Source organism: Anoplophora glabripennis, unplaced genomic scaffold (assembly GCF_000390285.2).
Source record: "Anoplophora glabripennis isolate ALB-LARVAE unplaced genomic scaffold, Agla_2.0 scaffold248, whole genome shotgun sequence".
Taxonomy (NCBI): Eukaryota; Metazoa; Arthropoda; class Insecta; order Coleoptera; family Cerambycidae; genus Anoplophora; species Anoplophora glabripennis.
The window spans coordinates 45,040-60,706 of NW_019416351.1; the positions used below are offsets into that span (position 1 = coordinate 45,040).

A 15,667-nucleotide genomic window follows, 5' to 3' on the forward strand; every position below is an offset into this window, starting at 1 on the left:
AATTTATTCATCAAGTTCTTGACGAATTAGAGCATGTTCTAATTTTCGTCAATTTCTTCGTGAAGTTCGGAAGTACCAACCCAACAGATTTCCAGCCTCAGATCAGTAATGGGGTTATGTTATTGGAATATGTAAATAATTGTGTGGCGTCGTGCTAGTTTTGCATTGTTTTTACTGATTTGTTATTAAAAAAACTAATATTTATATAATATGTGCCAGAACGGTACCGCTGTTGTATCACTACAATTATGAGTGGAGAGGTGACATTTTTGAAATGTATTTGCTTCTTTGATTCATTGGTAGAACTGATTCATACGTCAAAAAACTCGACAAAGTCTGTAGCAGTGTAAAACCACACTTTTTACCAATAAATTCGTGAATTAATTCATGAAGAACTTCGTCAATTTATTGATGAATAAATTGTCAATGTAAAACAGCTATAACAGACGGACGGACGGACGACGGACGCTACCGAAAAATGCACAAATTCAATTTAGTTCAGCAATCGTAATGATTCGTTTACAATGAACCGTAGCAAACCGTTGCGTCAACGATCAAGATAATCCGATTGCCGATTGGTTGAATGAAATGTGAAAAATTGCCAGCCGGTAAAACGAAATGTTTTTTTTACATAATCGTGATCTTATTGGTTTGGTAATTTTTAATTTTACTAAAATTTAATTGCCAACACGAAGGAAATAAAATCACTGATTCAAACCAAATTAATGGTCACATGGGTTGTAATCATTTACGAAATTTCTGCACTCTATTTCCAGTCTTAAATCACGAGATCAGAAGATCGTGGCAGACCGTCTTAGTCATATTATGTGGTGTGTGGAAAAAAAATCAATACTACAGACTGCACACAAGCACAACCCATATGCGGCCGGACCGGTTCTGGTGCCCTTCGGAGACCTATTTGCGGTTACATCGACACCGATGATCGTCTGTGTGTGTGTGCACGGGCGGCAGCAGCGTTGACGTGTGGAAGTGGAAACTGGAAACGGTTGGTTCTCGCGCCAGCCGCTGAAGAGGTGGCCGCCGTGATCGAGATTTCGCCGCAGAGGCGTTGGCATCCGCCAGGACGGACGATCGGCGCGTGCTTTGTAGGTCGGCGAGCGACCGCCTTTGCCCGCCCGCCTCTTATCAATGCCCCCGTCGCCGTGGTGTGGCACATTTTCGCGACAGGTGTGCGTGCCAGGTAACTCGCCATCGGGAGAACAGCGTGTCCCAGGAGGTGGCGGCGATTCGCGACGGATTTCCGTGCCTCGGTCGGCGCGTGGAAAAGACAACGCGTTAGTTTGGGAAGACAGGGTTCGCTTATTATTAAAATAGGCCAGGACATATGCAGTTGGACGCGACTTTTTGTTTCGGCAAGCTGAATTTATCACTATAGATGCTATATATTATGTACAGTAACATATTAGTTTCCACAGTCATAAAAATGGGTGAAAGATTGTTTACAGGGTGGTTAATTGTATCATTTGTACCTAAATTCATGTTTTTCGCTTATAACCTTTTTCCGTTCATTTCCACGAGAAAACAGTAATGTACTTTTTCTGTCGCCTTCAAAAGACTTACAAAAGTAACCCTGGAGCGTCAAAAAATATTGATTAGATCAAAAGTTATAAACAGAAGAAGTTTATTTACTTATGACTTTTGAATTAAACATTTACAAACTGCTTTATTATTACCAGAACGTTTTTGCATCGCATCCTCTCGTTCCTTATCACTGTCTAATGACTCACACGAAATCTGGAATCGGTAAGTTGAATAGTTTAGAAGTTATGGCCTTATAAACAAATTAACTAATTATTAGTCTGGACGATCCCGAGGATCATCCACAATCGCACTGATTTTTTTCATGGTAGATTTCATAATAATACATTGAAATCTATCATTTTTTTTAAAATTTCAAATGCGACCTGGAATTTTTTTTTTAATTTTTAGCCTTAGTTGTAAAATGAAATATACGACGCACGAGCGTGATATAGTTATATATTATCACATATTCGGAAAGCTTATGAAAAGAGCTTTAAGTTAAAAAAAAATCGTCAAGATTCGTTGTTTATAACTCTTGATCTAATCATTATTTTTTGACACTCGAGGGCTAGTTTTGTAAGTCTTTTGAAGGCGAAAACAAAGTACTGTTCAATCAAAGTAGCCTGATAAATAAAAATAATGGTTGATATAACAATAACTATTATTTGTGTTTAAAGTTTCAAATTAGTTAACCTTTATTAAACAAACTAATAAATCTTAGGACTATAAAAATTGTTCAAAATATCCACCATCTATCATTCAAGTTTTTGTTAGTTTTATACTTTGCTAAGACTATTTACAGGATTCAATTTATGTTTTTTTTTCCAATAGTTTANATAATAATAATAATAATAATACATTTATTGCAAAAAAGAAGTATAAACAACATTTTTACAAAAGGAAGGTGTATCAACAAAGTTGATTTACTCCTGTGTCAAAGAGAACAGATTAAAAATAAACAAATACAATAAATAAGCAATAAAAAAGGACAAGAATGAATACAAAACACAATTGGATATAGTTAAAACCTACATACATCAAAAAGTACCAAGTCAGAAAAAAGTATATTATTTTTTAACATATGTTTAACGGTTGTCACTGACAAATTGTGAATGCGTAAATATTCAAAATAAATAATATTCTGTTATTAACGCCGATACATCCCCTTCCCCATGGGCGTAGCTAGGGGGGAGCAGGGGTGTGCATGGCTCGGACAAGTCTGGAGAAAAAGTCGGGAGAAAAAATCCGTGGAAAATTTCCGGTGTTTGGTAGCTGACAATATAATTTAAAAAAGCAAAAATAAGTCAAAAATTGGTTTTTACAATAAAATAGTTTTTTTTTCTTAGAATTACCACAATGAGTTATAAGCTGTGACTTTAAAATAATCAAATTTAATAAATGTTTAATTTTAATCAGACAAATCGTTAAATATAAATTCATCAAAATCGGAAATATTTTATAAAATACATATGTTTTTTCAAATATCAACTCTAAAAAGTCCTATGAAGGAATAATCGAAACATAAACTGAAACATCCTGTATAAAGATAGTATAATGGCTATAAAACATTTAAATTCAAATGAATTAGATTTGACCCTATATTGATTATAATCATGGGCGTAGCTAAGGGGAAGCAGGAGTGTGTACGGCCCATCCCAGAAAAAAGATCTAATATCATATCGGCATATCGGTAAGTCGTTGACTACGCGATCTTTTTTTTTTAATGAAATCAAAACGTGTTCAGGTTTTTGAAAATTTCAAGTTGCCGATTGTGATTTTTTTTTTTTAGATGGTCCTTAAAGCTTGCAGCCCTGTGCCCACCCCAAGCAAAAATTCTAGCTACGCCCAAAGCCGTCCCTTGTTTTATTTCGTGTCAAGTGTGGTTTATCTTATAAAGAAATATTTCTGTAAGACAATAGAGTTATAAAACACGGTTCAAAGTAGACATATGTTATTACAAAATCGAGATTAATCGTTGTTCTCACGTTTATTATTGTTTTTAATGAAGTAACGTCTTATTTTGCAAGTACCTACGTGCCTCATACACTTAGTCATATCATACTGAAATGCTTACTGGCAAATATTGTATCGTGTGCATAAAAGTTACGAAATTAAGTGGAGTGTCAGATGCTGAACAAAACTCGGGTTAAATAAATAAAACAAAAATTATCGGAATGCAAAGTAAACACGAGATATTATAACGCAAAAATTATTAGGCTTTTGCGGCTTCTCGGCTCGATAGGAACTTAGGAGATAAAGATAGGTGATGCTCGATAATAATGTACCCTCGTTATCTTTGCAGGTCAATTCGAGGAACGCTTGGAAGGACCTTCTCCCGTCCCTGAAGATACCGGCGACTTGCGTGAATGGCAGTGTGGCCCTCAAGCAGATATATTTGAGGTAAGGAAAATCTCCTTTCTTTCGCCGTATCCATTGTGGTGTTTTTCTCGGGTAGAAAATACTCGACGGCTATTTTTAAAACGAACACGACAATTATCGGTAGTACGGTCGCAGTAATTGTAAAATTGTAAGCAAGGCCATGTGTTGGTGCCGGCCATAGGCGTACTGGTCTCTGATGGTTTCGTCTAACTGATATATCTCGTAGGAATCGATAGAAAATACAAAATGCAGATGCGTTCTTACAGATCTTAAAATCAAGTCAAAAACACCGACCTTCTAGCAGTGTTCTGGAGAAAACTCGCCGTCAAAGTCCGTCGTCAGAGATTTTTCTGGATGCGTTAACCCCATCCACCGCTATGTATTGAACTGTTTACTTTCTGGGAAACGTTTCGTAATTGGAATGATTCTTCTAAAAATAAATCCCACGATTCGAAGGCGACATGCTCCTGCTCAAGTATCAGCTTACCATGTCGACCCTGAGACTGCAATACTATATTAACGATAAAATTGCCGTCCTTATTGGCGGGGTCGTGTTTATTTTTAGCCAAATACGTGTCGCTGTTGGTAAATCGTTCAGTAATATTAATGTTGACGGTCGTAGGCAGTCTTGGAGGAAAAAAAATAAGTATGTCGCCTACTTGGCTTTGAAAATGGACGTTTTTTTATGTTAGACAATCAGTTAATGGATGTGAATCAAATTTGCTGCCTCAAGTTTTAGAAATGTCACATATTAAGTGAACTACAAAAGTTTGTTTGTAGGTGTACAAATCTTTAAAGTCATACAGAATTAACCAAAAAAAAAACAGTTGAAGAGATGGATCTTACCTACACCTAGAAAACATACAATTTCTAGATATGTGCAAACTTTTATTGTTCTTCTAGTAGCTTCCTGCTGTTTTTTTGACAAATTTTGTTGTTTTTTTTTTTATAAATAAATACAATTAATTTTTGTAATGGTGTGACTTGGACTAGTTTGAAGAGAAGAGAAAAATATAACTTAGGGATTAATTTGAAAAATGATGGTAAAGTTAGATGTAATGGTACATCATAATGAGAATTCCTAATTTCTTCACACGATTGATTACAAGTTGACCATAAACAAGCGTATGGAAGTGAATGGTTAGGTCTGGTAGTGAAATCGTTTTGGCAATATTTTTAATTTTAAACTATGAATAATGAGAGGGAGGTTTATATTAGGGATAGACCGATACCGATACATATATCGGCCTATTGGCATTATCGGCCTCTTTGGCCGATTATCGGTATCGGCCGATATAGACCGATATATTATACAAGGTGGTCGCGATGTAATGGGCCAAAATTCATGAATAGATTCCTGACGTGAAAATATTGCGATTTAGACAAACTCACCTTAGTCCAAAAGTTGATACTTACAGAGATACAGGGTGTTTAATGCAAAATATTATTTTAGTTTTTTCTTATTTATTTCATAATAAATGCTCATATCGAGATGAAATTTTGGTGTTAGGGGTTTTCTGGGGCGAGAGATTGAAATATATCCATGGTTTGCTTGTAGCTCATAGAGAGCGCCACCTGCGCTAGGTCGAATGCGTTGAAAACNACTATAAAAATGCAGATAACTGAAAAAAAAAAGAATTCGACAAAAGTTTGTTTGTAGGTGTACAAATCTTTAAAGTCATACAGAATTAACCAAATCAGATTAAAAAAAAAACAGTTGAAGAGATGGATCTTACCTACACCTAGAAAACATACAATTTCTAGATATGTGCAAACTTTTATTGTTCTTCTAGTAGCTTCCTGCTGTTTTTTTGACAAATTTTGTTGTTTTTTTTTTTATAAATAAATACAATTAACTTCTGTCAGACTGTGATTTGGCCGAGTTTGAAGAGAAGAGAAAAATGTAACTTGGGGATTAATTTGAAAAAATTATAGTAAAGTTGGATCACAGTTGAAGTAATGTAAACTATGGTACATTTTAATGAGAATTCGTCATTTCGTTCACGTGAATGATTACAAGCTGGCCATAAACAAGCGTATGGAAGTGAATGGTTAGGTCTGGTAGTGAAATCGTTTTGGCACTATTTTTAATTTTTAACTATGAATAATGAGAGGGAGGTTTATATTGGGGATCGACCGATACCGATACATATATCGGTATATCGGCATTATCGGCCTCTTTGGCCGATTATCGGTATCGGCCGATATAGACCGAAATATTATATATATTTCTAATACAAAAATATTTTAAAAAATCGAGTAACAAGACTCGAAAAAACATAATTTATTTGTACAAAAGTGCAAGGCAGATCATTCTTTGCCTAAAATAAATGATAAATGAAATGAAATGCCACAGTAATTAGTACTTATTGGTTTTAGCAGAAAAAAATCCAAAGAATAATTACTTATGTTTTAATCTAAAAAATAAAGGAAACAGGTATAAATAAGTACATGCAAGTATATGTAATTTAATTAAGTTACTAAGTAGTTATTAAGTAGTTATAAATTAAAACTATTCTTAGAGGCATGAGAAAAGAAAACAAAAAATATCAAAAAATGTGGAGTCATCAAAACAAACATTATTTTTAAAATATTTATAATTTAATTTGTAGCAAGTTGTGATGTAAGAAACAGATTTTTTGCATAAAATACAAATTGGACTTTCAGTTTTCTCCTTGTTTTGACATGGGGTAAATATTTTTTCAAAAAATTTCTATAATGGGCTTGATTTTGATATCGGTATATCGGCTTTTGATATATCGGTATCGGCCAAAAATCGTATATCGGTCGATCCCTAGTTTATATATGATTATTTTTTTTATATAACATGGAGAAGCTAAAAGTAAAGAGAGTAGACGTAATTTGTGCAATTTTAGCGATTTCTTTTAAAACTACAGTAAGAAAGGGTACCAGGGAAACAATGGCGATTTCATCCGGTCGTGTATGGCCGGCTTAAACCGAAAAGAGACTCAATACGTGTGATTGTTCCGTGTTTTTTTATATTTTATCAAATTCTGGTGGGAAGCAGCATCAAGAGAAACAACGGCGACGTTGTCCGCTCGTGTGCGGCCAGCCTTACCCCTTAAAAATAATCACGGGCGCGCGGTGGCTTCGACCTCGGCCAAGAGGAGGAAATCGCCGCTGCAGTCTCGGGTTTGTTGTTGTTGTTGTTGTACCCGCGACGGCCAACGCGACTCCGCGATGTGATAAGGAAGGCGAAGGTTGTTCGGGCGATGCGTTGATCCCAGTTGGCTTGGCGTTACGGTCGCCGAACAGTCTGGCCCGCCACGACGCGAAACTGCCTTACGGACGACCCCGCTCCGTGGTGGTGGTGCGGATGTACGGCAGTGTGACCCGGTTCCGCGACGGGGGAGTCCCCACGCGAACAGGTGTCGGGGATGTCGAGCTTTTATAGTGACGTATTCCCGATGCGCGGGATGGTTTTGTTGATTGAGATTCGAGATAAAATTTGTTGTAAATAGTTACAGGGGACTTACGCGTTTTGACAATGTTTCGTGGAGGAAAGTTAGCAGACTGCAATAGAAACAATTAGTGGGTTTTGTTGCTTTTTTGTTGCTGTTTTGTTACACCATAATTAATTTTGTAACTTAGATCAGAGTTTTAGTAGTGACGTCACATACGCCAAATAATAGGCAACCCCATAGTGCACATTGTCATGAAGAATTTCTAAATATATTTACTAGATCGATTTTCGACCTAATGTGCGAAAAAATGGTTTCTTTGTCACGTCCTTAAATTTTGCGATATTCTGGCAGTATTAGAAATATTTAAGAAGTTTCAAACCCAAAGTGACAAACTAAATAAATTATAGAATTTATATATTTAAATTTATAGTTTGGTTATGGTTAAGAGTACGTCTATAATAAACCACTTGAAGAGCAAAAACACTCGATAAACACACTGACACAGTACAACACCAAGAAAAACAATAAAAATACTTAGTAGAACTAGAAAATGCCAAGATTAAACAAAACAAGAGAAAATACTTAATGATGACAGCGATAACATATCAACGAGACCTCACCTGCGTATGAGGCTATTCTTTCCAAGCATGAACATTAGGAATAACACGGTTAATGTAAATTTTGTACTTTATTTAAATTTAGGAATATTCTTTTATATCTTTTTGTAAGTTTTAAGCACATTAGTGTATATGTTTTACGAAACATATGTTGGTTGTTCTTAAATACTTCCAAATCCCTTTAAAAGTAAATTAATTTGAGGTTTTTATAGCATCTATGTAAACAGTACACAAGGGTCAGATTCGGTGTGTACAATTTCAACTATGACAATTTGTTGCGGGTTGCCTAAATATGTGATGTCACACTAAAAGAGTCTATTATCGAGAGAGACCGTAGCAACTTCTAGCGGATGACGAAAAATTATTAAATTTATTCCACCCCACCTGTGTGTCATCAGGCATTAGCGATTTTCTTAATTTTTCGTTTACTGACGTCGTATATGTAAAATAAAGTTAGGAGAAGAGTACCGAATTAAATTAACCAAAAATATTTAAATAAANTACAGTGCAACCTCCATTATCCGAACTAATTATTGTAAGGTCTTGTTCAGTTAATCAATTTGTTCGGATAATCAAATTTAAAATTAAAACAGTTATTTTTCTAAAAACCTTTTTTAATACTTCAAGTTTGTAATTATAATATGGAAAAACATATACAAAAAAAATATAAAGACATAAACACTTATTAAACTACATATTAAAGTATGTATACATAAATATATGTACAAAAAAAAGTTAATAAACTACATATTTAAACATATTTTATTTAAAAAAATCCGTTATTTTTCTTTGTGAAAGGGATTTACTTTCTAATTTTCTGGCTCTAATCTGCATCTCCTTTAAAAGAAATATGTTGTGAGACGTTTCGCCATTATCACTGGCCCACGTTATACATTTGTCAAAACATTGCACGGCTTCTCCATGAGTTATTTTGTTGTCGGCAGCTCCTTCGGTCTCATTTTCTTCTTCGGCTATTTCCACATTCTCTATATTGTGCAAGATGTCATTGTCAGTCATTAAATCTATCACATCTTCCTGTCCCACCGCGATTGGGCCGGGCGAGACGAAAACCCAGTCGCACACGCAAGCGCGGCAGCAAATTTCGCATATCACCCGAGCTCCGCGGCCACCCAGTTCGGATAAACGAGGCTCGTTCGGATAATGTCTTGCGTTTTTTTCCGTTCGGTTAAGTGGATATTCGGATAAAGGCCTGTTTGGATAATGGAGGTTACACTGTAATTGTTTTATTTTTTCTGTTAAGTTTACTGCTTTTTTCGTAAGTACTTAAAATATTTCAAATGCGTGTTAGTTATAACTAAAAATATTTTTATTTTATCTACAAATGAAAAAGTATGACTTATAATGGATGTCCGAAAACTGCGAATAGAAAAGGAGTTCCTATGGTACGTTTTCAAATTCTAAATTTATTCCTTTTGTAATCAATATTTTGCATTAAGTTTTTTCAGTTAAGTGATATTCTGTAAATTTGATAATAAATTATATTCCTCCGAAAATTATCAACATTGTAAATCGCAATTAAATGGTCCTTATTGACTAGAAAACTTTACCATTTCCAGTTTTAGAAAAAATTGAGAAAATTTAAAAAATATTCATTAAGGACTCTTAGAAGAAAGTTATCTGATCCAAAGTCAATTCAGAGAAAAAACGTATTTAATGTTTTGCGAAAATAATTTGGTACCACATTTTGTTTTCCAATTCCATTTAAGTAATTGTATTGTAATTAGTATTTTTAAAGATTAATCAATGTAATTAAAGATTTGGAAGATTTTTAATGTTTAGAATTAAATTAAACATAATTTTTATATGTTCATTTTGCTTTGTTTATACCCGAATAACTATAGCAATTAAAAAGAAATGAGGTACCATATACAATATGGAACTTTTAAAATTTTATAAAAATATAAACATGTTTATGTTTATAGATTATACAGGGTGTCCTAGAATATGTGGGCAATCTCTCGGATTTATGCAGATGACGTTAAAATAAAATGACGAGTTCCTATGAAAATTTTCAAAATTTTCCCTAGAAGGCCCCTCTACGGAGATACAGGGCCCTGAAGGAGAAATTTTAATTTTTTTTTATAATTTAAAATACTTTGTGTAATTTAATTATTTTTTAATACGATGGATAACAGATAAGACTTTAAAAATTGACCCTTGAAAACAATGTGGCTTATTTGGTTTGTCAGGTCAGGTCAATTTTTTTTACCCTTTACCCTTTACGATAAAGGCACAAAAATAATGTTTTTAGGTAGCTTGAACTTTAAACTAAACTCTTGGTTGATATCGATAAAATGAACTGTTTTCGAGGAAAAACTATTTTTGTTCAATATGATTTTTCTTACATCCGTAAAGAGAAATTTAAAGGCACAAAGTATTTTAAAAGTTACTAAAAAAAAAATCGATTTTCAGGGGCGTCCGTTAGGGGCCTGTGTCTCCGTTGCTCAACCAGCTGATCGTGGCGGTAAAAACTCTGAGCCAGGAGATTCGGAAACGAGCAGTTTCAGTATCTGTGGGGCGTTTTTGTGTGTAATTTTCACTTGGTTCACTTTTTCCATCAAAAGTTGTATATGATAAGTCATAACTAAATTTTTCTCTTAAGTCGTTTAGTCATGGTTGAAGCTTTACGACTAATATTTCTCATTGAGAAATCAGTATTAGTCAAATGATTGAAGATCGCTGATTAAATTAGTCATGACATTTTAGTCGTTGGTCAGAACTGAAGATTTATTAGATTTACTAACGCCAATCTTTTGATATATCACCACATAGCTAAAAGCGCGAACAATAATTGCAGCGAGATCGCAACAGTCCCACCTAGGCCGGCCCGCTTCGAGCACGTGCTTTTCTGTGACCGCCGACTACTAGACTGCCACCTCCCTCCCCCCTGCCCCTTCTCGTTCTCCACACGGCAGCCGACTTATATCGGTGGATCGTAATCATCATCGTATTGGCGGCCCGTGCCGCTGCCTCGGAGATGAAACGGCACGTCACACCCGCACTTGTCAGTCGGCGGGCCTGGTGCGTGAACGTCGCCACCGTGTGGCCGCGTGCAGGCGGCCGGCCACCACCACGCACCACGTCCGGCCGACCGGTCGAGCACTACTCTACTACTACGGCGGGCACCCCGACCGTGTCCCGGGCCGCCGGCACATGAATGGGGCCCCTCGCCACCCCTCTCTCTTTTCGAACACAACAGCAGAGCGGTCTGGCTGACGGCGACGCCGCTGTCACGTGGCGCGCCCGGCGAGAGAGTGCCGCTCTTGGGCCAGGTCAGTGCCGCGGCGACCCGTTTATAGTGATCTCTCGCCCGACCGCGGTTAGTGTAGTCTCCGATTCTAACTAGACTCCACTTTGGTTTTTTTTTTGTTTCAGGTACCTGGACCGGTGGGAGAAGGTGCACTACCTCCACGAGGAGGCCGACCGCGGCAGCGACGACGACGAGGAGAGCAGGCACAAGCGCTGGTCCGCTAGGGCCCTGCACTCGGTGCCCTACACCTACAACTACAACCAGCACAATATCGTCGGTAAGTTTGACCTTTGTGATTGGATTAGTTTTCGTATTACCCTCGTAACGTTGAATGGAAAAGCACTTGATTCCTCTGTCGTAGCCAGACAACAAGTAAATATTGAGAAAAACTTTATATTGCAAAAATTACTCAAAATTTAACGATCTTCCGCGTTCCAGGAATCAAAAAAAAATTAGTATCGCCACGCTATCTATATAGAAAGATTTGAACTAATAATTCTAAATGTAATTTGAAGCTAGCTATTCGAGGGATCTAACAATCCCAGTTTCCGGAACTAAAATAAATTTCATTTCGGAGATACTGGCAGCGGGAGTGTTAAATGGCACACCCTGTATGTTTGATATTTTGAAATACCTAATTTGTAATTACACCTATTACAGTATAAAACTATTTTGTGTTTCTATATATTGAAAAAAGGTATTAAGGTGTCCAGCCAGCAATACGCAATTCAGTTGGTATCTGGAATTAGACCGTGTCTGAGTGTTTTTTGCGTACCACTATTTCCTTTTCTTGAGACGTTCTTATAACTCTTTGTTGATTGACACGACACTTTCGTAATGATTTTAGCTGATGAAGATGAACTCCATATTTTTACTACCCACATTTGTCTACAGTTCTTTAAAATGTTGTAAAAAATGAACAATTCTACAAAATCTCAATGTATCAAATTTCTTTACTTGAATACAAATCGTAAGATTTCTCTTTCATTTTTATTTTCAAATTACAGTTACCTACATTCTGGACTATCGTCATATTACAATTTTTCCGGAATATGATAATTAAAATACATTGTAAAATTTTGACACCTCTTCCACCAGAAGAAGAGGCACATCTTTAGTTATTACTGTTATTAGTTTGTTTGATATTCTTTGATCCTATTAATACATATTGTTTTGACATCGAAGAGACTGGGTTAATCGTAAAATGTCTAAAGCATACGTTTGACATTTTGGCTGAAGTATCTCAGTCGTTTCGTAAAGTGAAGCGATAGATTTACATTAAATTTTGAACGAATAGTTATAAATTCAACAAATGTAAGATATTTTTTAATCGTATTTTTACCACATTCATTCATATACACGGTTATTGTTTAGAAGTTAGTTACTTGCAGAAAAAAATAAGTAATAGCTAACATATTGGGGAAATATTTTTTCCACATATTGACCAAATATTGTAAAGGACAGATTTTGTCATAATATTGGTTGTGAATCATATCTGTATTACAGACAATATACATCCAATATCGGTCCGACGTGACCCTATCAACTACTGGTTGTATATTGGGCTTTTATAGGAATCATATTGACTGTATACATTGACATTTGTTCTTTACCAGTATGATACCAATATTGGCTAAATCTTTTTCGTGATTATCTTGAATAGCGTTCATACTTTAAATTGATTAAAAGAAATACCCCCATTTACTCCGATACAAGCTAGATACTCGGTATTTTCACCTCGTAGCGCGGCAGCACCATACAGCACTCTCAGAGACAGACCTGATCGCTCTGCCCCACCAGGTGAGAACTGAGAAGTGAGGACTACATCAAAAGCCAGGATATTTTTGCGGGCGATGTTCCCAAACTCGCGTTGCGCTGGCGCCCCTGTCGCTGTTATGTCAGAATTGACCTTGATACACGTAATTATCACCATGTACACAACTACAACGTTAACTATTACTATTCGAAATTAATCTCCCACCGAAAACATTGTTTTTTTCCCTTCCGTTTGCGTTAGATCAAGGATGCATGATTCAGAAACGTTCCTTATCTAAAAGGATGCGAACTGTTCGCTTGTTTGGCGGCGAAATATTTTGAACCAGCTGTTGATAAGTCTGTTTTCGTCGAGAAAATCATCTTTTCCGTAGATTTAAAAGGAGGTTCGATAATACCAAAAGAAAAATGGTAAGAAAGTTTTCAAAATCAGTGAAATCTGTTAATAAATATGCAAACTGACTTGTGTAAAAATATCAGATCGATTGACAACGTAGTTTTTTTGAAAAATGAATTTAAAAATTATGCTCTTTTACACAGGCTCTTATGGGAGTTGGGAAAAAACTTTAATCAAACGTGAATATTGCTCTTAAAAATGGTTAGGATCGGGAAAATAAAATTGTAATTAAAGAATTAAATATTACTAAACATTTTAAAACAATAAAAATATGCACTTACAATGTAATTATTGAGATAATGGAATGAATAGATAACGTTTTGACAAATTTGAACAAACATCTGATCCAATGAAAGGAAATATGGCAACACTGTACGCTGTATTTAATGCTTCGACTGATGCGTTATATGTATTTGAATAGCTCGATTATAGATTATAAAATTATTCCAGTCGAAAATATATGTAGTAATAATTAATATTAAATAAATTTTTCGTGATCTAAAGCAATATACTAGCAATTTGAAACAAAAATTGAAAGGATCTCTTTGCAAAACGAACAGTATAGATGTTATGTCATAATCTTCAATTTGACAAGTCGACGTCTCACTATCATACACTGAACTTCTTGATAGTTATCATATGGATTCTCGGTTTGCACATTTTATTTTATTCTCATCAATCCACATTCTCTTTTACACTCATTTTATATTACTTTTCAGTCATTACTTTTCCTTTGTACCTTGGTTGTTCATTCATGTTTACGGAATTCGCGCAAAGTTGACAGTAATGACAGTTGACCCAACTTTTACCACCACGCCATGGCAATGTTGCCAGATTTCATCCATAATTTTACAAGCTCGTAATGAATAAATAGACGCTTTTATTCAAATAAAAAGTGAACTGACGTGTATTAAACACGAAAAAAATATGCAAGCTAATATGTGTTGTATAAATTTCATTCTAAATAGCATACTTGGTTAACTGTTGTGCTTGGGAGATAACGACACTTTACTGGAATTTGTAAAGCAATTATAGCCACTGACACAATATCAATTGACCTAACGTTTTTTTTTTATCTCGCTGTAATCTTCCAAGTTGTAGAGAAAATGTAACGTACTTAACAATAGACACGAGTACAGTTAGAGGTTAATAACATGTGAATTATCGACGCCACAGGAGATATAAATAAGCTGGAAACGGTTCGAAAAACAATTTGTTCCGCGGACTGGGATGATATTTTTGCAATAAATTGGTCGATGTTTATGCCGGTGCGGTGGTCTGTAAATTCGGTAATTTTCGATATTGTGGCATGTAAATTTAACGAGTTACGAAAGAAAATCGTCGTTTTCGAACTTTAATATTATTTTGAATAATTGAAACGGAACAGAAAAGAATGCGTCTAAGTGAAACCATCAACATTGGTGATGCTGAGGTCTAGGGATTTTTTGTTGACATTACCAGCCGTGCTATGTTAGTTGCCTAAGGTCGGTGGTCACGTGGCTTAGCTGTATAGTATACTCGTGCAAGAAAAATAACGGTTTTCGACATCTATTACTGACAAAGGACAGTATTGGGACATGAACATGGTGTGTTCCAGTCGAGTAGGTCGAGCAGTTAACCATAAATTCTTTGGGCGAAAATATGATGTCTTATCACACAAATTTAATTTTTTTTCGAATTCAATTTTTTACAATTTTCCTGGGGGAAGAACCGTTTTTCTTTTTCTCAAACCCAATTTTTCCGGCAAGTTTGGACCTTTAGCTCCTAGTCTAAAGGGGAAAAAAATCCAATTTTTTTTTTAATGATTTTTGAAAGAATAATCTTGGGCTTGAATATTCGAGTTTTGAGATCTTGAGATGAAAAATGAATGAATCGTCAAAGTTTTATAAAAAATTATTATTATTTTTCTCGCAATTTCGCGTTTAATCATCAAATATCGAAAATAAATCAAAACTGAAAATCAATTTTGAAAAAAAAATCGATTTAGAAATTTTTGCGTCTTCTTTTTAACGATTTAAATTGAATAATTCAGATGTCGAAAAAAAATTTTTTTTCAAAATTGTAAAACAAAGTTAAAAAGTTTTTTCAATATTTTCATTTTTTTCTATAATTGATGAGTATTTAACGCGAAATTATGAGAAAAATTGTGAAAAAAAATTTAAATTGAATATTTTTTAAATTGAAAAAAAGTTAAAAATTTGATTTTTTGCAAGTACTAATGTTTGTAGGTTTTTTTTTACGAAACTAACTTTGTACAGGACAT

The 15,667-nt window shown here is 35.1% G+C and overlaps 1 protein-coding gene across 4 annotated transcripts in view; it reads left to right on the forward strand.

Moving 5' to 3' along the window:
• Positions 1-15,667, forward strand: part of LOC108908626 (AT-rich interactive domain-containing protein 2) — a 63,006-nt gene that overhangs the window by 18,573 nt on the left and 28,766 nt on the right. For all 4 annotated transcript variants that reach the window (XM_018712712.1, XM_018712714.1, XM_018712713.1 and 1 more), the window contains exons 3-4: positions 3,845-3,942; positions 11,360-11,511. In XM_018712712.1, coding sequence (XP_018568228.1) covers positions 3,845-3,942; positions 11,360-11,511 — 250 coding nt within the window. The remainder of the gene's footprint in view (positions 1-3,844; positions 3,943-11,359; positions 11,512-15,667) is intronic.